General features: G+C 39.7%; 1 protein-coding gene across 3 annotated transcripts in view; it reads right to left on the bottom strand.

The window, feature by feature from the left end:
- Window positions 1-24,204, bottom strand: part of LOC136857087 (transferrin) — a 389,183-nt gene that overhangs the window by 328,119 nt on the left and 36,860 nt on the right. For all 3 annotated transcript variants that reach the window (XM_068225055.1, XM_067135471.2, XM_067135472.2), the window contains exon 2: window positions 6,321-6,417. In XM_068225055.1, coding sequence (XP_068081156.1) covers window positions 6,321-6,417 — 97 coding nt within the window. The remainder of the gene's footprint in view (window positions 1-6,320; window positions 6,418-24,204) is intronic.

Here is a 24,204-nt window from a genome sequence, read left to right as displayed (position 1 = left end):
CACAAAACTAGTCCGAACATACTCATTACGCATAAAGATTAAGATAGAAAACGAACTTATTCAATTATTCTTGTCAATAATTGGACATAGGTATATATTGTGTCATATTTTATTATGTATTAAGAGCATTTTAATTTGTTTATATGATTTTTAGCTAAGCTGTAAAAAATTTTAGCAAAACATAAGCATAACCACCATAATGTTGTTAAATTCAGAATCTGTTATAAAGTTCTCAAATAGTGAGGCATAATAAAAAGATGCAAATAATATAAGATTCTAATACAGCTGAAGATGACTTTGTAAGAGGTCAAAACCGGTCCTATTATACATGTTATAATAAATAAGTATTGATCAGGTGGAACGTTTCTTTCTTTTATGACATTTGGTGACTATCAATACGGAACAAAATGAAATTTATCAATCAAGATAAGTGGTATGTTCCGAGCTGTCAGTGGGGAGATGGCGTGGAATGACATCAGTAGATGTTTAAAAGTAGGAAAGATCACAATATGAAGATAAAGCTGGAATTCAAGGGGACAAATTGGGGCAAATATTCATTTATAGGCAGGGGAGTTAGGGATTGAAATAACTTACTAAGGGAGATGTTCAATAAATTTCCAATTTCTTTGCGATCATTTAAGAAAAGGCTAGGAAAACAACAGATAGGTACTGCCACCTGGGCGACTGCCCTAAATGCAGATCAGTAGTGACTGATTGATTGATAGGAGTGGGAAAGAAGTGGCCGTTGCCATAATTAAGGTACAGCCCCAGCTTTTGCCTGATGTGAAAATAGGAAACCATGGAAAACGTGGGGTTTGAACCCGCTATCCCCCAACGAAAGTTCACAGCTGTGCACCTCTAACTGCACGGTCAACTCTTCCAGTCGGATTAAGAGTTAACGAATACATGCTCTGAATGATAAATGCTAACATTAGTAATAATAAACTTATCTGTTACTTCCATTGTAATTCCACTGAATTACTGCATCCTGGTGGTATCTCTGGGTAGAATCATAAACTGGTTTCCACAGTTGTGTGTCACATGCTTTCTCTTGAACTCCTGTACGTCAAAACCATCTTTGAAGACAGCAGTGTTTGGAGTGGAAAAGTTCCTATCCTTGTTCCTAGCTTTCTATCTTCAATTTATATTCATACACTTTGTTCGTTTTCCATTTTGTATTACATGTGACTCCCGGGAGAAGGTGCCCCCCTCTATCATGCCAATGGCTTCTTTGCAAGGCGGAGGAGCAGATGGAGGTTTAGGGCATACTATTGCCCTTGAGGTGGAAAACTACCTCTTAAAGGCGGATGGAACCAATAATGGTCAACGGCATAGAAGAAGACCTCAGCGGCGGACCAGGCGCATGAACAATTAATGTAGCCTCAACGGCTGGGAAGGCGGATGAAGGCTGCAGCAGTTCGAGACCTCCAGTCGTTATAGTTGCTGTGCCACTGGGCAAAGGCTCTGTAACTGTCCAGGATCGTGTGACTGTTGGTGTGCAACAACATTCCCACAATAATAGATGTCATGCACAGGCATCTTCCGAAGAATTGTACCATCTCTTCATGCATGACCCAGTGGCGATCAGGGAGTTGTGACAGGAGCAGGATTGTGTTATCTGGGAACTCCTAGCAACAAGCCGGCACGTAGGCGGCGAATGTGTGACCTTCGCTTTGCTCAAGGATGGGCTGTATGCTGCATTAGTGACTAAGCAGGCCTATTTAGGATCCACTTTGCTTACCCTGAATGGGGAGGGAGCTAAAAATGGTGCCCTAAACATAGTCAGCCTATTTCCAACCGACTGGATAGCCGCGTCTAGAGGGTACACCACTTGCAGTCGAACAGAAATAAGAATGAATTTTGCTATTTGGAACATAGTACTCTGGTGGACAGTGACACAGGGAATCAACCACAAAGATGAACATCAATTGTTGCTCGTGAACTGAAAAGGTTCAACACTGACATTGCGGCACACAGTGAATCAAGGATTGAAAACGAAGGACTACTGAAGGAACATGGTGGAGATTATACCTTCTTTTGGAAAGGGATGAATTCAAATGAGCCCCATATCCATGGAGTTGGTTTTGCTACCAAGAACAAAATTGTAGATCATCTTGATGAGCTCCCATGTGGTATAAATGAAAGGCTTATGACCCTTTGCCTTAAGCTCGCTAATAATCAGTGAGTTACAATAATTAGTGCATACACTCCGACTCTCACCTCCGATGACGATCGAAGGAAGAATTCTACTACCAACTCTATGTGCTTCTAAAAAATATACCACAGTCAGATAAAATTATCCTTCTAGGAGACATCAATGCCCGAGTTGGCAGGGATTCAGCATTATGGGCTGGTGTAATTGGTAAAGGAGGTGTCGATATAAGCAACTCTAATGGAACTCTTCTCCAAACCAAATGTTCTGAACATAACCTTGTAATCACGAAGACACTCTTCCACAAAAGAACAAATTTAAAACTTCATGGCAACACCCCAGATTAAAACAATGGCATCTAATCGATTACGTGATTGTGCGTGCCCGAGACAAACGTGACATATTCATCACAAAGGCTTTGATAAGTGCTGATGACTGCTGGACTGATCACCGACTCATAAGATCTGTTATGGCTCTGCAAGTTAATCAGAAGCACAGGAAGCAGGGAAAGCATATCAGATGTAGGATGAACACTGAGCGTCTCAAAGATTATAGCGTTAAATTTAAATTACATCAACTTGATAACATAGATGTTGATTCCATAGGGAACCTGAAATATTAGTCCCGAATGATTAAATTTATAATATCAATATAATTGGTCTGTTATTGGACACTATAAATTTTCCAGCTAACTCATTCATGGTTGCCAGCGTTTCGCCCCAGTGTGCTAACTGGGCTCATCAGTTGGTAAATAGCACACCTACCAAGACGCATGGTACTGCACACCGTGGAGGCCACTGCGTAGGCTACTTGGAAATGAGACAATGTCTCTCATACTGCATTGGCACTGCCGGTGATCTAAGAGATGCCCTGATAATAACCATATTTAAAAAGGGTGACAGGGCACAATGTGGCAACTATCGAGGGATATTGTTGCTTTCTACTGCTGGCAAAATTCTTGCCAGATTACTGACCAACCTCCTGAAACCACTGGCCGAAACAATGTTGCCCGAAACTTAATGTGACTTTAGATCAAACTGAGGCACAACTGATATGATCTTCTGTGCCAGGCAATTGCAGGAAAAATCAAGAGAACAAGGTCAGTCTCTATTTATGGCATTCATTGGTATCGTTAAGGCCTTCCAATTCAGTCAATCGAGAAACTCTTTGGGGGATCTTATCCATAATTGGTTGCCTTCCAAAGTTCATACAGATTCTTTGATTACTATAGGATGATATGAATAGTGCAGTCCTGAACAACAGTGGATCTGGAGAACCATTTAAGATCGCAACGGGTGTAAAACAGGACTGTGTGATTGCTTCCACACTGTTTTTCATATATATTGGTCTCATACGTCATTTGGTCAAAGACAAAATTCCAAAGGGGGTAGAAATTGTATGTAGGACAGATGGAGAACTATTCAACCTTAGCAGTCTGCGAGCTAACACTAAGGTATCCACTACTTCTATTTTTGAACTCCAGTATGCAGATGTTAATGGCAAACTCTGAAGATGATCTTCAGCATACCCTGAATGCATTTAATGAGGCATATAAGAGCATTGGTCTAGACATAAACACTGGTAAAATGTAAATTTTATATCAACCTGCACCAACCTGTAATGCTGCTGCTCCTGCTATCATGATTATTGGAACTAGTTTAAAAAATATTGAACACTTTCCTTATCTGGGCAGTCACCTTTCAACGAATTCAATATCATCTCAAATGTGCCAGCACAACCTATGGTCATGTGCGAATTAGGGTGTTTGACAACCGTAACATCAGTACTCACTGTACATATACCAAGCTATTGTTGTTCCAACTCTAGTCTATGGTTGGGAAACTTGGGTTACATACAGAAGGCACTTACTATGCCTTGAAAAATACCATCGATGCTGCATTAGGATAATCCTAGGAATAAAATGGCAAGACAGATGAACGAAGTGTTTTGGAGCAAGCTAAATACAACCAGCATTGAGGCTCTCATAATAAAACACCAGCTTCGATGGACAGGTCGTGTAATTTGCATGCCTGAGTCATGTCCCCCCCCAAACAAATCATGTACTGTCAGTTGAAGGTCGGACAGAGAAAACAGGGTGGGCAACAAAAACGCTAAAAAGATGTTCTGAAGGAGAATCCAAGGAAATGTCAAACTGACCCTGAAAATTGGGAGGTCAAATCAAGATTTGGATTATACAACCATCAAAGAACTCATGTGATTTGAAAGACAATCATACTCTTCCACAACGTTGGCACACGGTATCTTGGGTAGTCTTTGGTCCTTGAGGGTTGATACTTCCACTATTCATACGCTTTTTCCTAGCATTGCGTTTGTCAGCCAGAAGTTTCCTCTGTTGTAGTTCAAAGGATAGATACCCTTGGTGGACGAGTGGACGCCACAACCTCCCAATTTTCAGGGTCAGTTTGACATTTCTTCAGATTCGCATTCAGAACTCATGTGATTTGAAATTTACCTTCGGAAGACAATCATACTTGTTGTTGATAAACTTAACCATAATAGGTATTTTATTTGATCGTGTACTGACTTGTCTAAATCTATTAAAGAAACTATTTAAAATAGTTATTCATTACTTACTTTTGCCTATTACTAAAACATTTTAGCCTGTATGATTAGAATTAATTATGTGGCTAGAAATCCTCAGCATAGTAATCACAAGCTTCATCTCATCTCTAAATGCTAACAAATCTCTCTTCTACATCAGACTTGTAAAATTAAGATTTGATTTGACTTCACTGATGAAGGGAATGCATACTGTTCCTGAAACATGTATGATAGAATAAATAAATTTCAATAATTAAAAGTGTATTGACAAGGTGGACCCAATATAAACTATTTTTAAAGTTTCTTTAATAGAATCACACTTGTTAACAATTGGTAGTCTAATAAATAAATGACATGTTTAAAATACAATTGCATTTGGCCATGCCAGAAACTAATACTTGCTTACATCTGGAGCTCTGTCATTTGACTGTCACCAAATACAGTAGAATGCTAAATCTATGACTGCTAAGTTAGTCATTTTAAATTTGGATTACATTCTGGTTTGAACAATGACTCCCAGAAGATGCATAATATTTGTAAATTGTAATGGGATGCTAGAAAATCTATGGCCTAAACCAGGGCCTCTCAGAGTGCATGCACTGTGCAAAAGACAACTTCGCTTGGTTGACCAGAGTGCAGACCCCCACTGCTCGATTTGGAGCAATAGCGCTGTCTCTCTCTCCCCACGCCTGTCTCGCTCGCTCCGCCTGTCTACCTCTTCCTCACTTGCCCCATAGCGCTCCAAATCCAAGCCGAGTTGAGTCAAACTTTGCCGAGTAGCCCAGAGACGAAGCGTTGGTCCGAGCCGAGCCGAAAAGGACCAATGCACTGTGCACAGGAACTCTGCACCTCAATTTGACGCATGAGATTTTGGGCATTTGAGAGGCCCTGGCCTAAACATTTAAATGGTTCAGTAACATTATTTATGTATTTGGATCACTTCTGAAATTTGAAAATAATATGTAACTGCTTTATATTCTCAACTTTGTATGTTATCAGATGCCAAATATGTACTGAATTGATTTCTGATTAAAGCACTACTACTACTACTAGTAGTAGAAGTGTTGTTATTTTTGAATAGATCCTTTATAACATTCAACGCAACAGTAGTAACTGCTGATCACATCGCCATGATATATTTGCTCAACATTATTCGTTACATAGTTTTGCCCATTAACAAAACATTTTAGACTGTTTGACTAGAATTAATGTGGGGGTTTTTTTTTTTTCTATTTGCTTTACATCACACCGACAAAGATAGGTCTTATGGCGACGATGGGATATGAAAGGCTTAACTTTGGGAAGGAAGCAGCCGTGGCCTTAATTAGGGTACAGCCCCAGCATTTGCCTGGTGTGAAAATGAAAAACCCATTGCCTGGTGTGAAAATGAAAAACCCACAGAAAACAATCTTCACAGCTGCCGACAGTGGGGTTTGAACCCACTATCTCCCGGATGCAAGCTCACAGCTACGCGCCTCTAAGCACATGGCCCAGTGAATTAATTATGTGGCTATAATTCCTCAGCATAGTAATCACAAGCTTCATCTCATCACTAAGTGCTAATAAATCTCTCTTCTACATCAGACATGTAAAATTAAGTAGTTACCTGTCAAGAGCAGCAATACAGTGAACTTCTGCATTTGGTGAAGACAGACGAACACAGTCACGTAATCGGCTTTGAGAATCACTGACACATAAATTATCTGAAAAAGGCAAAGATCAACAGCTGATTTAAAATGTGAAAAGGACAAAGCATCTTTAAAAAGGGGAGTGGGTAAGCACTGAAACAAATTATAGACATTGTTTTTGACTTAACAATCTCTGTGGTTTACTCAGTGTCACCAAAAAAAAAAGTAATAACTCAGCCACAGTACCTGCTCCAATAGAAATTCACTTTTGTTGGTAGATAGTAGCAATATAACTCTACAAATGTCTTAAATAAGAAATTACATGTTTGATCCACCTGTTCAATACCTTTTATTTAGAACACATTTCAATCCTTTCTCACGGCTTGGCACACGTGAAAAATAATTTTATAGCCATTTATAGAACTGATTATCACTGGAAACTGTGTCAAAATGTGTTCAATATATGTTAGCAAAATTGAAATGAGAAGAGTACCTATGTTTAGTTCACACAGCTTTGCATTCTACACAACAAGCAAGAAGTACCAGTACGGTACCAAACACAATTGTTACCGGTATCGTTAGGCAGAAACCAACAATGGACATGAGAGTGGTATCGGTGGCCCGCGAAATAGGCCTAAATCGCAAATCTCTTTGTTCTCCTTCTGAGAGGCAATATTCTTGACGTTAAAAATGCTATTTCTCAGCTCCTACTGAACAAAGTGAGATAAAACCATGTGCAGAAAATTTCTGGATATGTCTATTTTTATAATGATAAGTGGTATGAAATATGGGTTAGTTTATTTCATTCAAACCACATGACAGACAGACAACAACTTCAAAAATTGTGGATATCATCTCCGTATCGCGTATACTATACAATCAACCCTCTCAAAACTGGGAAAAAATACGAATGTACGGACAGACTATACTCTTATTAAATAGTAAGATAAACACAACGGCCTCTCACCGCTGGGTTCTGTGGTTCAAATCCCGGTCACTCCATGTGAGATTTGTGCTGGACAAAGCGGAGGCGGGACAGGTTTTTCTTCAGATACTCCCATTTTCCCTGTCATATTTCATTCCAGCAACACTCTCGAATATCATTTCATTTCATCTGTCATTCATTAATCACTGCCCCGGAGGAGTGCGACAGCCTTCGGCGGCCCGGCACAATTCCTATCCTCACTGCTAGATGGGGGCTTCATTCGTTCCATTCCTGACCCGGTCGAATGACTGGAAACGGGCTGCGGATTTTTTTTCCAGAAGGTGATTAAAGCCGTGGAGGATAGTGGATTCCTTGTGATAAGAATTGTGACGGACAATCACAAAACAAACGTGCTCATGTTTAGACATTTTGCACAACCTCAGATATCCAGACAGTAACATTCCAATCAAATTACAAACGGGAAATCAAATCGTAATTTGCGGGTACTAGGTTCGTGTTGTTGAAGAGAGGATGGAGTGTGACATTTGTGTCAGTAACATCTCACTGCCTAGAGCTTCGACACCGCTAAATGGAACTGATTATGCATCAGGACAGAGGAGGAGTTCGATACCAAAAACCTTGTTTTGTTGCTCTGGTGAAGCAGCTGCAGGAGTTTGTTTAAGCTGCTGTACCTTAATTAAGGCCACGGCCGCTTCCTTCCAGCTATTAGGCCTTTCCCCTCCCATCATCGCCGTAAGACCTATCTGTGTCGGTGCGATGTAAAGCCACTAACAAAGAAACCCTTCTTCCTTTATAGTTCACCTCAGGTTTTACATAGACTCCATCCAAAAAGTTACAACATCTTTCATGCTCATTTAACAATTTTAGTTTCTTTTTCAAGTAATTCCAATGCGAATCATCAATACCCGAATTTCCCGTGCCTAGTTTTGCAGTAAAAGACTGTAAATACACCGGGTGAGGCATTGTAAGAAACGTTGACTGTCTTATCTTCTTTTACGCCCCAGGAAATGCGAAAAATATTGAAGCAGGACTGAACAGGAATTTACAAATTTGTCCATTTTAATATCTTTCCCCAGTCACTTAATGCACATATATCAAGATTATCTTTCATGAAAATATCATGTTTAATGGCTCTAAAATTAAGAGCCTCGTTTAATGTTAAAGAAGTACCAATTTTTGGAATATTTTCCTCAGTCATATAAATTTTGATAATACAGAGACTTTGGGTGTTAAAATTGACAAAAACTTTGTCAAAATCTAATTTGCGTTTAATACTGAAATTACCCTGAACGTCATCAAAGTCCTTTTTTTTTTTCTATTTGCTTCACGTCGCACTGACACAGATAGGTCTTATGGTGACGATGGGATAGGAAAGGCCTAGGAGTTGGAAGGAAGCGGCCGTGGTCTTAATTAAGGTACAGCCCCGGCATAAGCCTGGTGTGAAAATGGGAAACCACAGAAAACCATCTTCAGGGCTGCCGACAGTGGGACTCGAACCCACTATCTCCCGATTACTGGACACTGGCCGCACTTAAGCGACTGCAGCTATCGAGCTCGGTCATCGAAGTCTGTGATCCTGTCATCTTCTTCCTAAGCTTTCTTTCTTTCCTTCTTCCTTCCTTCCCGTTTTTCAATTTCTTCTTGTCTTTGAATAGGAGTTTTGCTCGGTGTTGGAAGATTTTTAGACAGATAGGCAGCCACATTTTCAAACTTAGGAATAGCGCCGTTTGAGAGTTTTAAATGGTTAGGTTTTACAGTTAAAATAGACTCATCAGGTCTTTTAACAGAATCCTTCCTAATTACGAAACGTTCGTCAAAGTGTTTTATGCACACAACTGAGCTTGCTGAAGGGACGAATTCAATTCGATGGATGGCTATGATCCACTTTTGTTTCCGAAACAAGTCAGTAGGAAAGTTTTAAACACTGAAATATTATGCTGTTTTGAGCTATAGTTGATTCTACAACCAGGTATACAACACGACGTGGTCATAATTCACAATGTTCACACACGTTTAAATCATTCAACACCATCGACAGCCTCACTGCTGCGAGGTTCAGATCAGCCTACAAGTCACTGGCGAGAAGTGAAGCAGCCGGCGATTTGTGTGACGTAGCGCCCGAAGTGGAGGGAGAGCCTTACGGCCTGTCTATCTAGTTGGCCTTGCATGGAGCAAGCAGTATAAGAAGATCGAGACGGCGGTGCAGTGCGTGGACCCGATTGTCAAGGCCGGTAAGGAGCTAGCTAGAGCGACGCATCAAGTCGGCCGTGATTACAGATTTATGCTGGGCTTCACAAGCGATTGTCAAGGCCGGTTAAGGAGCGCAGCAAGGGATACAGTCGGCCGTGGATGAAATCTAAACTGAATAACCTTTGAGAGTTTGCCTTTCTTTGCGCATATCTCACTGTATGATATGTCCATTAGATTTCATAGAATAAATTTATGAAATCAGGTCCATCATTTTGAATTGCCCTGTATTTCGGGGATGGCTTTGCCAAGTACACCAAGGCTTTACCTATGAAAACCCCATTATTAATTGCTAGGCCTACTGGTGGGTATGACTACAATCAAGACCGTAGTCGGTCTTGCTACAATTGGGTGATAAACGATGTATCGATGGTTAGGTCGTTTAGTGCTCATAAAATACACTGACAAACTGAGCATTATCTCAAAGAGATGACCAACTCCATTAATAAATTATAATTCTGTGACTCGATGTCATCTGCTTGTGATATCTACATACTACGGCTCTCCAGTCTTTTCTCTGGTACCGGTAAATATAAATATAATGGTGCCTCCAATATTTAAAGAATGTCTTTTGTTAATATCCTAAACTTTAGCAGCATTAAAACCACCCGAAAATACCATTCGTGAAAACTTGAAAACAATCTTACGTCGCTGGTATAATAATGCTATTGATTTTTGTATTTAAAAAAAAAAAAAAAAGGCAATGTCTTAGTTATCCAAAAATGTACTTGTCACTTTACAGAAAAAGCTATTGTATATGAAATGTAATTATTGTGTCGCCTTAAGGAAAGTATATACTGTATTGTCCCTATCACGAGCCAGAGGCTCATGAGACCTTTTGTCACCAATAAATAAATAAAAAATAAAAAGGTCTCCGGAGACGCCTTATGTCGCTGGTTACAACGTCCTAAAACTTACGAACAACCATATATTTAGCTACCATCATCCCATTCGATTCCAAGCAGACGCACAAATTTATCCCTGTGGCAGTTCACTCCCATTTTCGCCCTTCGATTGTATTATTAAACTGTATTGGTTGTGGCAGTTGAAGTCAGTCGAGTGGTGTCGAAAATTTTGATTATTACTAGGATTGCTTGCAAGCCTCCGTGGCTCAGGCGGCAGGGCGTCGGCCTCTCACCGCTGGATTCCGTGGTTCAAATCCCGGTCACTCCATGGAAAAAGCGGAGGAGGGACAGGTTTTTCTCCGGGTACTCCACTTTTCCCTGTCATAATTAATTCCAGCAACACTCTCCAATATCATTTCATCTGTCATCAAGGCTTCAGCAGCCGGCACAATTCCTACCCTCGCCGCTAGAGGGAGGCTTCATTCATTCCATTCCTGACCCAATCGAATGACTGGAAACAGGCTGTGGATTTTCACTAGTATTGCTTATAGTTTCGCTAACATACGTCAAGCCTCTGGTAAATACGCACCCTCTTCCTGATTCGTTCTAGTTTTGAATATTTGCGGGGGGGGGGGTATAAGAGAGACTCAATATTTTTAACAATGAGGGATAGCCCGAGTACAAAAACGTTGGGAATCGCTAGTGCCTTCCACTCAAAAGTCGATGGTCTTGTAACGGTTAGGCCGCGTGCACACCGAGCGCGCTTCGCATAGTGTGTCGCGTGTTGCTCAACGCTAAGCGTCACGCTAAGCATAACCAGTGCTTTGTTCGTAATCCAGGTGTTCACACCGTCCGCGCTGTGCTACGCTGAACGCCTACCTTACAGCTAAGCGAAGCGCCAGACAACGCGCAGTGTTGGTTAATTGCTTAGCGTTACCTAGCTGGTTCTGAAGCTATGGAAGAAGAAATTATTCATGCAGTGTTTCAAAGAGAAGAAATATGGAACCCAAGACACAAAAACTATAAAAATGTAACTGTTTTGCAAAATAAGTGGACTTAAGTATCTACAACAGTTGTATCGCATTCCTACAGTAAACATACACAGTAATATTACTTCTACTGTCACACTTTACTGGGCTTAACATTGTGACAGGATGAGACTGGGTATGGATTTTAGTGTCGGAAGTGTCCGAGGAGAAGTTCGGCTTGCCAGGTGCAGGTGTTTTGAAATGACTCCCGTAGATGACCTGCATCATGATGAGGATGAAATGATTATACATACACACATACACCCAGCCCCCGTGCCAATGCAATTTACTAATTATGATTACAATTCCCGACTCTGCCGGGAATCGAACCCGGGACTCTGTGACCAAAGGCCAGTGCGGTAACCATTTAGCCATGTAGCTGGACACTTTGTGACAAAGTGCATAGAATCTCCCAGACTCCGTCATATCGGCTTATAATTTTGCCAATAGAGGGTGGTAACATGAAGAATATCACTCTGCAGGCTAGTAGTGGGCTTGGAAGTAAATATTTCTGTTTATTAAATATATTTGTCACACATTTACTCCACTTTTGTTACGATGATTAATTGTGTATGTTAATTGTAACTATATTGCAAAATACTATTTATAATTATTATATAAAGAGCGTGATTTAGTCAGAAATTTAATTTCCACGTGTTTGTTACACGGTGCTCCTAGATAATTCGGAAAATTGAATTTCTCCCAATACTTCTCTGCTACTTGACGCCACATTTCAGTTGCAGGGTTTGGAAGGTCAAAGGTATTTTTTGTCATTCTTAAGTAATCATAAAATGTATCGCGATAAAGTCTTGCATCTCTGTGCAAACGATAGAATTCTCTGAAAGTAATTCGTTCTTCATTAAATTCATGAACCCACTTTCGATTCTTTTTCCTAATTTTCAATTTTAGGTAACTGTTATCCATCAGTAAACTGTTTCTAGTGTACTTGGATAACGGCATTAGCTTGTGACCACCCTAAAACGCCTCGCACCAACCTAAGCTGAGAGCACGGCGTAGAGTTTTCGGTGTGAACAGCAAGCACGCCTTGCGCTATGCATAGCATTTCACGCTACACGCGACACACTATGCGAAGCGCGCTCGGTGTGCACGCGGCCTTAGCGCTGGCGCCAAGTTCAAGCTACCTCCTCCACACACACAAATAGCTCTAGTCTTTTGAATTCTATTAAGAAATAATTGTTTTAGCTTTCTATGCATGTTATTAGGATGACATAATAAAATATACAGTACTTAAAGTAAGTCACTGTGAAAGCTTTTGTACAGGTTGTTTCTATGGAACGGTTAGGTATTTGTATCTATAGGAGCTGTGAAATTCTCTTCAACCAACAAGGCAACAGACATCTACAATAAAGGCTATATACATTTCAAAAATAGCAGTAAAATGCTGTATTTATCATACTTGGTGTACGTTTGAACGAAATAAGTTATTATTTGTGGTTACGTTTTCTTGGTGGTGGGCGTTCCATTTCCTTTATTTGTAAATGTGAATGAAAATTAAATAGGGCTGGAAATCTACAGAGCATAAGCAACTGAATTGAGTGGGATACCATTTATCTCTTTTCGCCCTCACAACGCATTGTTCAGTTAATTCCTTGTTCTTTAAACGAAATCTGAAACAAAATTCGACAAATAATTACCGTGGCTATCCGTACTTTCGCTAAGTAAACAATAAAATGGATTTAATTACAAACAGAAATTACAAAAAGGAATCTCGGCTATAATTCAGTAATACTTACTTAAAGAACGATATATCCTTGGTTTTATTACTCCGATTATATAATTTAATAGCACACAATTTGTGTATATAAAGCGATTACATGTCATTTAAACATAAGTCAATTATAGGCCTATTTCTCTTAGAGCATTCCACGACATGGTAACGAGAACAAGTCAAATTACACAGTTTACACACACAACTCTCGTCCGGTTCATGAAAGATCCTGGTTTTGCAGAGTTTGTAGTGGTATCCATGAATTGCCATAGAATTGATAAAATGTCGGAGGTCCTGGTTTGTATTGGTCCATGTTCTGTTCGTCATTGCTTCAGTCGTATAGAATTCGGGACAAATATCATTCCTTTTGGCCACTCTTTCGTCCAGGAGTTTCTTCCATTGGTCTGTATAAGGTAGAGCAAGCTTGAATCTCAAGTCTTCAATTAGGAAAGGCTCCTTTGCGAGTTCATAAACCAGTCTTGATCTAGTGAATCTAGACACACACAGGGTTGTCTTTAAGAATCGGGCTTTGACTTTTTCTAGAATGTGTAGGTCATTCTTTGTTAGCTTATCCCAAATGATTTCCAGCCCATATGTTAAAATAGCGATTATTTCTGCGTCAAACAGGGTAATGGCCGTCTTGAGAGATAGTCTGTTTAGATTCTTGATGTCAAATATCGCTTTCATAGCTGCCGCAGCACGTAGTCTAATATGAAGTCTAAAGGAGTTTGCTGTCGTCTGCATCGTCAAGCCCAGATATTTAAAACTGTTCACGTCGTTTAATGTTTCTGCTTTGTAGGTCACTTTGTCACTTGAGGATGTTCGTCCACCCTTCCTGAAAATCATGTAGACAGTCTTTTCGATGTTTACCTGCAATTCATTTATATCTGCCCACTTCTCCAGTGCATCCAGTGCTTTTTGTAGCTCTTTAACATCGTGTGATCCTAGAACCATATCATCGGCATATAAATACGTGGTTACTTCGTTTGTCACCTCTTTTATCGCTTGGACCACATCATAGGTAGCTACATTAAACAATAAAGGACTAAGAGGGTCACCCTGTAGAACGCCATTTGTCTGCGTGATCTCCCTCGATGAGGTTATATTGTCTGAGATGATGACAGTGTTATTTATCAACATGTTATGGATCAAAAGAGTGAGCGCCTTGTCCTCTACAAGATAATCTAGTTTCGACGATATGATGTTTCTATTAAGATTATCGAAGGCCTTGGAGAAATCTATGAACACTGTGTGAAATTTACCCTTTGGTAGCCGTAAGGTGTCATGTATATCGTCCAGTAGATTTCTTATTGCGTGTAGAGTACTTCTTCCTCTTCTAAATCCAAATTGCTCATCCGGAAGTTTGGCTTCGATTTCTTCCGTCAGTCGAGTGGTACAACCGATTAGTACAACCATACGCTGAGCTTACGGCTGGCATTCTTGAAAGCGACAATCTATCTTTTCACTTCTTAAAACTTAGGGAATTAAATTGGCATGCACGATCTCCCTGTCACCTCAACATATGCTCTCGCGCCAACGAGCTATTTTATAGTCCTGCTCAGGGGGGTGAAACTCTAATAGGGCTTTTGGTTCCAATCTGTAGCTAGCTTCAGGTAGTTTCAGTCTCTTTTTCTAGATGGCGCTGGAGGTCATTCATAACGTGTAAATAGTTATATACACGTTCTGTAGATGGCACGCTAGTAAGCATGAAATGAGCGTTGTTAATAATTAAAGGCAGTTTGTCTCGAAGTGAAGTATTTAAAGTATTTCAAGTCTAACCTCAATCAGTGGGCACTTCTCACAAATTAATTAGCCATAAAACGTCAAGCATTGTGGAGATAATATTGCTGAATTGCATCGAATTCGACTTTACCCAATCGATTAACCTTGTTCGAACTTATATCGATTTTAATCGATAGTTCCCATGATGCTACAGTATTTGTGTTGTTTGAATTCCAAGTGCTCATGTGCTTGTGATGTAAATCTTAGTTCCTTGTGCTTGTTTATTTGAAATATATCTTCGCCAGTCCTCCTGAAATCCTGTATTTCCTGTTTGAGTACACATCAGGGGCTGAAAGCTGAATGGTTCTATTAATGTAGTTCTATATATTTCCTGTCTCAGTGCATTTAATTCTGTTTTTATTTTCATGTGGTACTTGGATATTGATGTGATACCCCATTGTCTTGCATATGGTGTGCTCTGTTGTCTTGCTTTCGAAGGGATTTCTTATTTGTTATAATATCAGCTTTGTGTTAATGTGTCAATCATTCATTTGAAGTTAAAGCTGCTTTGAGGTGTGTGGTTATGTTCTCAGTAACATAGTATGCCATACGAACTAGGGGTATCAGATCATTATTTACAACGTAGTAAGTACTTGGAAATAAAAATATATGAATTACAATGTATTGGGCATGGAAGTAGTAGAACTGCATTATTATCGCCGTTTGGCGGGGGGTGGGGGCGAGGGAGAGGGAAAGGAGGGGGGAGGAGTCGTAAGCATACCCGGATGTGCGTCACTGCGCCGGATGTTAATTCTGCGCGCTATCTCTTGATAGTAATACTAAGGTATTGCACCAGAATGCACACTGTGGCGCTATCTCGGAAAAGAGACTAAAACTACTAGCGCCAAGTGGCTTGGAACCGAAATTTATCATTGAGTTTCATCTCTATTCTATTCTATCCTCTTTGGTCCTGCTTCAAGCAGGGAGCGCTGATGTCAGGTATACAGTCCCTCTATGATGTTATTCTAGCTCGTTGGGTGAACCTGAAATAGTAAAGCGAACCAAATACAGTAGAGACAATACGCGACACTGAGCGAGATATCGAGGGACAGCTATTGGAACTCACTCTAGCGGATAGACCTGAACAGTACTGATTCTCTCATAAGAGCACGTGTATTTTTGTGTGAAGTTTTTGGTGTTATTTATGCGTTTTCAGTGAGCTGACATAATTAAATAGTAGCGTGTGTCATTCCTTGATATCTCCTCTCAGCATGAGGGGAAAGGTATGTGCTGTGTTTGGCTGCAGTAATTACGAAGTAGAGAAAAATGCGCGGTCGTTCTTCAGGTTCCCTCGTGACATAAACATGTAAGTAATATTGTGTTTGCATATATATTCTTCCAGTGACAGAGATTTTAATAGTACTTCATAATCTTCTGACCTGCTCGACCCATATTTTAACTGGCATAAAATGTAATACGCATATTTTATTGTATAGTGCAGCAGTTAACCTTCAATACCGATGTGTTGTTGTAGGTGTGATCTGTGGGTTTTGAAATGTCACAGAAGTGATTTGGGTAAGGTCAGCGACTTTAAAAATACTCGACTATATAGCCAAGGGTATGTTATATTTTTACTCTAATTGTACGTAAATATTACTCAAAGCATCACTATCGACAACATTTTCATACTTTTCTTTCTTTAATCTATCTTCTCATATTAAAGCCGGAATTTTATAGTTTTCCTTTCTGTTAGTAGGCTCCATGTTAAGAGGAAAATTGTCCAGCTTTTAAATGTTAATTCATTGCATCATGTGTGTAAGGAATGTGGCGATATTTTTATTGACAAGTGTCGTAATGTGATCATACAATGTTTTTTAAATGAGAAAAAAGACAAATCCAACCGTAAAAGTTCAGGCAGGAATGCTAAAGCTAAAAAAGTAAGGCATGAATGAAAGATCAAGCCATTTGACAGCAGCCCATTTCATATCTTGTTTATGTGTCTAATTTCAGTCTTTGAATAATAACCTTTTAAATAATTCTTCATTCATTTATCCAGAATTGCTTTAGCAACTTCGAAGTTAATATCTCAGTACCACTTTCTTTCTAGAAGTAATTTATTTATCCACTTCCGTATATTTATTTCCATTGATATTTGAATTTAGCGCGATTTGTTCAGGTCAAGTCACTAGGAGCGCCACCATCGAATTGTCTACCATTTTAGCAAGGCGAAATCCATAAGTGTCGTGTATTGCCTCTACTGCATTTGAGCGAACTAATGCCGTGAGTCCTATAAGCGGTTTTATATGCCAAGGTGACGCTAGTGACCCCAACACAGTATATTTTTTATATAGTTGTCACTACCGTAATAACGGTATTTTCAAAATAATTTTGAATAAAGTTAAACGAGTCTGATTTCCCCTCCCATAATCAGACTAATGCCCGGGTGCGTCAACCTCGGTTAGGACTTAACCGTAGTAAAATGGGTAGTTTTTTATCATTAAGTTGAATTCCTGTTGCATCAAGCCCGGTTTTGAAATTTGTGACGTTTTACCTCGGTTAAAAGTAAACCGACCGTGAGCGAGCAGTTAAGCAGCTAACCGAGGCTTTAAGGCCTACGTACGCTACATAAGCTCACGTGTAATCGTATATTACGTGCATTAAAAGTGTCGTGATCCGATTTAAAAGTTTCCCGGGCGTGAGTGAGCGATATCACCTCACATTGCGTGCATCTGAAGTGCCGCGAGAGTATCGTTAAAATGGATTTGGCACCGCATATCGTATATCTACAATATCAGGTGGATGATAAACAAAGAGAAAGAGACTGACGTCCTTGTTACAATTAATAGGTGACCAACTCGAGTTCCCAACTCATAAAAATAACCCTGTTTCGCCAAGAAATAAGTCGGTGAAAATTTCAGTTTCAAATGCGCTAAAATTTGGCGTTCTCTTTCACCCTTCCTTTTCCCACTGTTGCCAACTTGGGGGTTTTCCCCCTAAATTTAGGGGGATTTATTCGTCCTAGAGGGCAAGTTGGGGGGATAAAAGAGTCGGGGGGAATTTTAGGGGGAAAATTATTGTTTGAGGGGTTGTGCGAATGACATTTTATATTTATTTATTTATTTATTTATTTATTTATTTCATTGCTGTAGTATGCTTGGGTCCGCTAGTGCGTCAAATTTATCTTGAGGTTTAATTTTTCACTGTTGGCCAGCCTGTCTCAGACACTGCAGTTAATCACGCAACGTCATTATTTTCTCTTCTAGCAGCTCTTAACGTACGATCCCTTCACGTGCCTCGGGATTCCCTCTTCTTGTCTCTTTTATGAACCAGCAGCCGCCTTATTCTTTACATTTCTGTTGACTACCAGCGGATAGGTGTATTTATATGAAATCTACTGATTTTTTCAATTAATAAGAACTACAAACTACCGATACGGTGCATCAAAACATTACAAATATGCATATCTCTCACTTTCTCTCTGTATCTCCTCCTCGATAACCGCAGCAGCATTTATTCCTATTGGTACATGTTGAGGGGAATCAGAGACTTCGGGTCTCGCACATACTGTAGTTCATTGGTCTGTTTTGTCGAAAAAATGTCATGTAGGAGGAAAATCCCTGCATTACGTGAATGTAACAGCCTCATAGCGTAACTCGAAGCAGTTTTCACTTTGACTGTGCAGTTCATGCAGTTGTTATGTTATTTGCTTGATGTGTTAATAATTCTGTGGAGTGATTTTTCTTTTTTGTGAATGTGTACCGGTGTAATATATAATGGCATACAAATAGAACAAGAAATACGTACAGAAGTATACAAAGACATGGGAAACATTTCCCGTATTGGAAGGTAAGTTATATATGAAATTTAATCAATTTGAGTATACTTAAAAGGTGTTAAATACCACATTACAAAATGCTCTCATGAGATATTTATTTTGTCATCATCTCAAGCAGAAAAGTGTACATTTAAAAATACGGTACAATATTGGTAGACATGAGGTGTCAATGGTAACCCACAACTGATTTTCCTACAGTCCTAAGAGATTAAGTCATTATAAACAGCTGTTTTGAGATGTTTGTAAATCGCTCATCAGTACACGGACGCAGTGGATCAGTTTTGTTGTTATGGTTAGGTTATAAACATGTTCTTTTTCATCTTTCATAATTAATGAGTAACAAATCTCTTCATCACTTTTCAGAATGGTTAACATCTGAAGCATCTGGCCAAAGCATTCTGCAGATATTTCCACGCTAGACTCAAAGCTCATAGAAAAGATTGCGATAAAGTTCAGATGGAGAGGGTCGCAAAATTGTGCCAAGAGATCAAACCTGTAGAAATTGGCAGGAACTTACAATTGCTGGTTATGTAGCTCAACGTTCTTCCATCAAGATTGTTGATCATCTGGGGGAACTTATTTCTCTGTTAGAGTGTTCTACTTCTACTACTCTATATAGTATAAAGATCCACAGAACAAAATATACCATGCTTATTAAGAACGTTATAGGCCCTTCTCTGCAAGAAAATTTGGTTCTCGAAATTGAAAATTCCCCTTACTCTATTATTATTGATGAGAGTACCGATCTTACAACTCAAAAGCTGCTTAGCTTTATGTTGCGGTACATTTCTGTTGTTGAAAAGACATTGTTTCTACATTTTATTGTATTTTGTAACTGACTACCGGTACTTGTGATGCAGAAACCATTTACTATTCACTGAAAGTATAGCTTGAAAGTGATGGCATTACACTTGAAAACTTAGTAGGCATTGGGGTGAATGGTGTAAGTGTAATGGTAGAGATCGATAATTCTGTAACAGCTCTTCTGAAATGCACTGTCCCTGACCTTATCGTCATGAAGTGCGTGTGTCATTCTCTCCATCTTTGTGCCGAGAAAGCTACTAAAACTTTTCCTTGTCAGTTGGAGTTTCCAATCAGGGAGACCCGCAAGTGGTTTTCCTACAGTCCTAAGAGACTAGGCCATTACAAACAACTGTTTAAAACAATGAATAACATCGCAACCTCAAAAGGATTCACGGGCTTTGTGGCACTCGGTGGCTCGCGAGATATGCTACCATTAAAACAACTCTGGAACAATGGCAAGATCTGAAATTGCTATTTTCCTTAGCAAGAATTGAGGACAAATATTTCATGGCTGAACAACTTTATGATATAATGGACTGCTCTACGTAGCCTACAAAGCCCTTCTGGTGATCCTCAAAACTGAGTTAAAAGCTACATGCAAGATTAATATGATATTTCAAAGTGAGCGAGTTGACGCAGAGAAAGCACTGCAGGATGTCTTTCTACTCTTTAAATCAGTACTGAAAAAGTTGTTGTTCCCACTCAGCTGGAAAAGCTGAAGGATGTAGATCTCCCATACTTTGACTTTGAGAAGTATGTACGTGATGCATACTTCAGGTATGTATTTAAGATATGATTTTGAATGTTTGGTGCAAATTCCGAAACCTGATGAACGCAACGACGTTCATGAAAGATGCAAGAAGTTCTTAATTGACTTGTGGAAGGAACTACAGGAAAGATTACCAGAAAATATAGCAATTTTACAGTCGATGGCAGTGCTACATCCTTCCACAGCAACATCACAGAAGAAACATGAAACACTTCAACTAGCCTCCAATTTCAGTGGTCCTAAAGTGGCTGGGAATATAGATGACATTGTCTCAGAGTGGAACAATCTCCCAAGATAAACAATGGCACAACACATCAAGTACTACGCCTGTGTGGGATGAGGTTCTTCAGGATAAAGATGCAGCTAGAAATGATCTTTTCTCTAATATTGGTAACTTTGCAATTAGGCTGCTAACGTTACCAGTATCAAATGCCATAGTGAAGCGCGCATTTTCAGTCTTTTCCATTATAACAAACAAATTAAGGAACAGGATATCGTTAGAACTAATAAATTCTCTACTTGAATCTAGTTATTATTTAGTAAGGAAAAAATATGTTGTACTCGTTTTCAACCATCCCCTCGAGTGATGAAAAAGTTCAGTGAGTCCATGTATCATTACAAAAACGTTGAAATAAGTGAAAAAGAGGAGGTGCTAGAGGATCTGAGCAAATTTTGAGGATCACTCAGCAGGAATAGAAGAAAGACAAACTTGTGAGTAGTTTTCTCTTCAACAGTAGCATACACGGTTTGTAATAATTTTCTTGTATGTTTCCAATCATCCTTTTGTGTACCGTAGTATTTCTGTAGATTTTTTAAAATATTGTGTTTAATCAATATGATGGTGACGAAAATAATAATTATGATTTGGGGGTTTTTGTCTCATTTAGAGGGATTTTGGAAGTGATCTGGGGGGAACTTTGACTTAGGAGTTGGCAACACTGCCTTTTCCATATCGGCTGACACTGATAACCTAATCTAATCTAACCTAACGAAACAAAATTAATTCATCTTAGAAAAAAAAGGGCTATAATAGAAGATATTATGATAAAAATGACAAAATGATGCTGACAAGGGAAAACATATTATAAAACTTGTTTATACAAGTTTATACAAGTTTAAATAATATTCTGCCTAGAAATAATAGCGAGAAAAACGAGCGTCAAGGAACCGCGGTTTCGAGACCCAAGGATTAGCAATGTTGCAACAGGTTAACAACAATACCGCGGTAAGAGTTTCGTGACGCCTGATATTTACCGAGAATGGTGCACCCGGACATAATAAGGGTAGCCTACTCTTAGAGACAGCAGGGTACATTTCTCGGAATTACCGGTTTGTTTGAGAGCATAGGGTAGACATGATATTCCAGTCTAGGGACAGAGGGCAAAGTAAGAAAGGTTTCATTTTATGTGCACCCAGCTTCCACTCCCATACAGCAGTCGGTTTGAAAACACAGTGATGTAAAGATAATAACGTCCGAGAACTAAAGTTTTCCTTACACAATACAGTTTTTCACAACAGTGAACATTATCTTTGCTACCCCCCCCCCCCCGCATTCTGTGAGAATATACATCCTCCGTACTTGAGATGATTCACCTGTTCCAGTGTCTATTCCCTCATAATAAGAATGCAAGTGAAAAACTAATCGCGGAACACCCTAGTTGATAAATTATCATTTTAAAAACCGCTAATATTTGTAATACCGGTGAGCCTCTACACATAAACGGTATCGTCATATCTCACTTCTAGATTCTAGGGGATACACTGGAGACATATGGGCAGTTCTGAGCTGAAGTGGACCAAGTCCAAAAGTAACATTTTAAGAATGGTAATGTTGTAATATTTTTAAATATCTGTATTAATACGAAACTTACATTATGAAGTTTAATTCATTGCCATTATATAATACAAACTTGATATTTTTCAAGACCAGAAAGAACCATCTCCATACTTTCGTAACAGGCCACCATATAGAACAGCAGTCCCGTGGGACGCGGAAACATTGGCACGATTCTCACAGAATTTCTCGTACACAGACACAGCATTCAGCGGTAAAATTTAGTAATATGGTAAGATAAAGTTGACGGGAAATATTTAACTCCAAATTTAAATATTCGGAAAATGTGTGAACTTTGTCATATATATTCAACGAAATTCAAGCTTCAATCAAGGTTCCCTCTAAAGACAGTTCTCGACTATGTGACGAACTCCACGTACATGGTGAAATTGAGAAAGATGAAAAAAAAAAAAAAAATCAACTAAACATTAAAAAAAAGAACTGAGCCTTGTATGATTAAATTCAAATAAACCTTCAGTGGTCAGGCTGATTTTTGTCGGATTGACCGATGGAAACATGGGAGACCTAAGATTCACTGTCATTTAGCACCATGCTTGACGTCACGCACAGCCGAGCATAGTCGACTCCGCTACGACCCGAAACAGTATCTTACTCTAGCACCCAACAGAGGTCCGTCTAAATGTTAGCGTCTTGACCTTTGGTCACAGGGGTCCCGGGTTCGATTCCCGGCAGGGTTGAGAATTTTAATCATAAATGGTTAATTTCGCTGGGTGTATGTGTCGTCTTCTTCATCATTTCATCCTCATCACGAAGCGCAGGTCACCTACGGGTGTCAAATCAAAAGACCTGCATCTGCGAACCGAACTTGTCCTCGGACACTCCCGGCACTAAAAGCCATACGCCATTTCACTTTACCCGATAGAGGCCAGCGGCTACGCGCGCGCTCTGGGACTCGCATTAATGCCCTAATTTAAAACAATACTGAAATATACACTTTCAATCTAGTACTCATTTTATACATGACTGGCAAGATACCCGTGCTTTGCTACGGTATTATACTGAAACGTTTTACTGTATATATAATCCACCGAAATTCGCGATCTGACTCGTTTTCTGAGAGATTACGGCGAAGTTCCTCCCATTTTTCGATCTTTCTTTAGAGCAATCGATTTCGTATTTCCCGGGGTAGCTCCAGGTATTCCGCACGGTCAGTTGGGTCCCTAAATCTTTGCCATCTTTTCCTATAAGCATTTTTAATATGGATCAAATCCTTGAGGAGATCCGGCGTGGTGTCGCCTCGTCTCGGGTGCCTTGGCGGTACTGAACCCGCGGCCGGACTGCATTCCGGCCAGGACCCGTTTCCAGTGCAGTCCACACATTTTGACGACGGTCCAGAACATTATTATTATTATTATTATCATTGTTCTGAACCCCGCAGCAAGATGAAAGACCGCTACTTGGCGGTAAATTACATCTGCTGCCATTGTCATTGCTGACAATGTGACCAGCACCGTTGTCGCGCGTAGGCAAGTGCCAGGAATTTCTAGCCATACGAATGGTGTACTTCCGTGCATTATTGACCTTATTACAGAGGTGAACAATGCACGGTCAATATCATTCCTATCGTTTATTTCAAATGTGTTTAAATTATTACTTATATGCCAGGAGAATCTACTGTAATCTAACTCAAAAGGAAAAGATGGCTCTTGAAAACGAACCCAGGAAAGATTAAAAATGATCGGTTTATGATCAGAATCAAGTACATTATGAACAGTAAAATCAATTTGTCTCGACTCTTTTTCACCCCCCCCCCCTCTAAAACGGTGTGTTTCTTTATGTTTAAAAGAGATTCCAAATACCAGTGTTCACGTCCGTTACTTTCAGTCTTGACATATAAGTATCCCAATAAAGAGAATGAACCACTGATCTCTATACCTGGATGGCTGGTAGCTTGGGTAGCAGTAAGCCGAATAGAAGATGACTGGCGTCGTAAGATGGCAGCGAGCGCATGGTGCAATAGACCACGAGGAGCGCGCTTGCTTTGTTTATGCTTAGTTCAGTGACGCCAGGCCTCTTGATTGTAGTTTCACGAGTGTTCTGTGCTGTGTTATTGCAAAGTAAATAGTAGTGTATTTTACGAAT

Source organism: Anabrus simplex, chromosome 1 (genome assembly GCF_040414725.1).
Source record: "Anabrus simplex isolate iqAnaSimp1 chromosome 1, ASM4041472v1, whole genome shotgun sequence".
NCBI lineage: Eukaryota > Metazoa > Arthropoda > Insecta > Orthoptera > Tettigoniidae > Anabrus > Anabrus simplex.
This window is presented reverse-complemented; position numbering and strand designations above follow the sequence as displayed.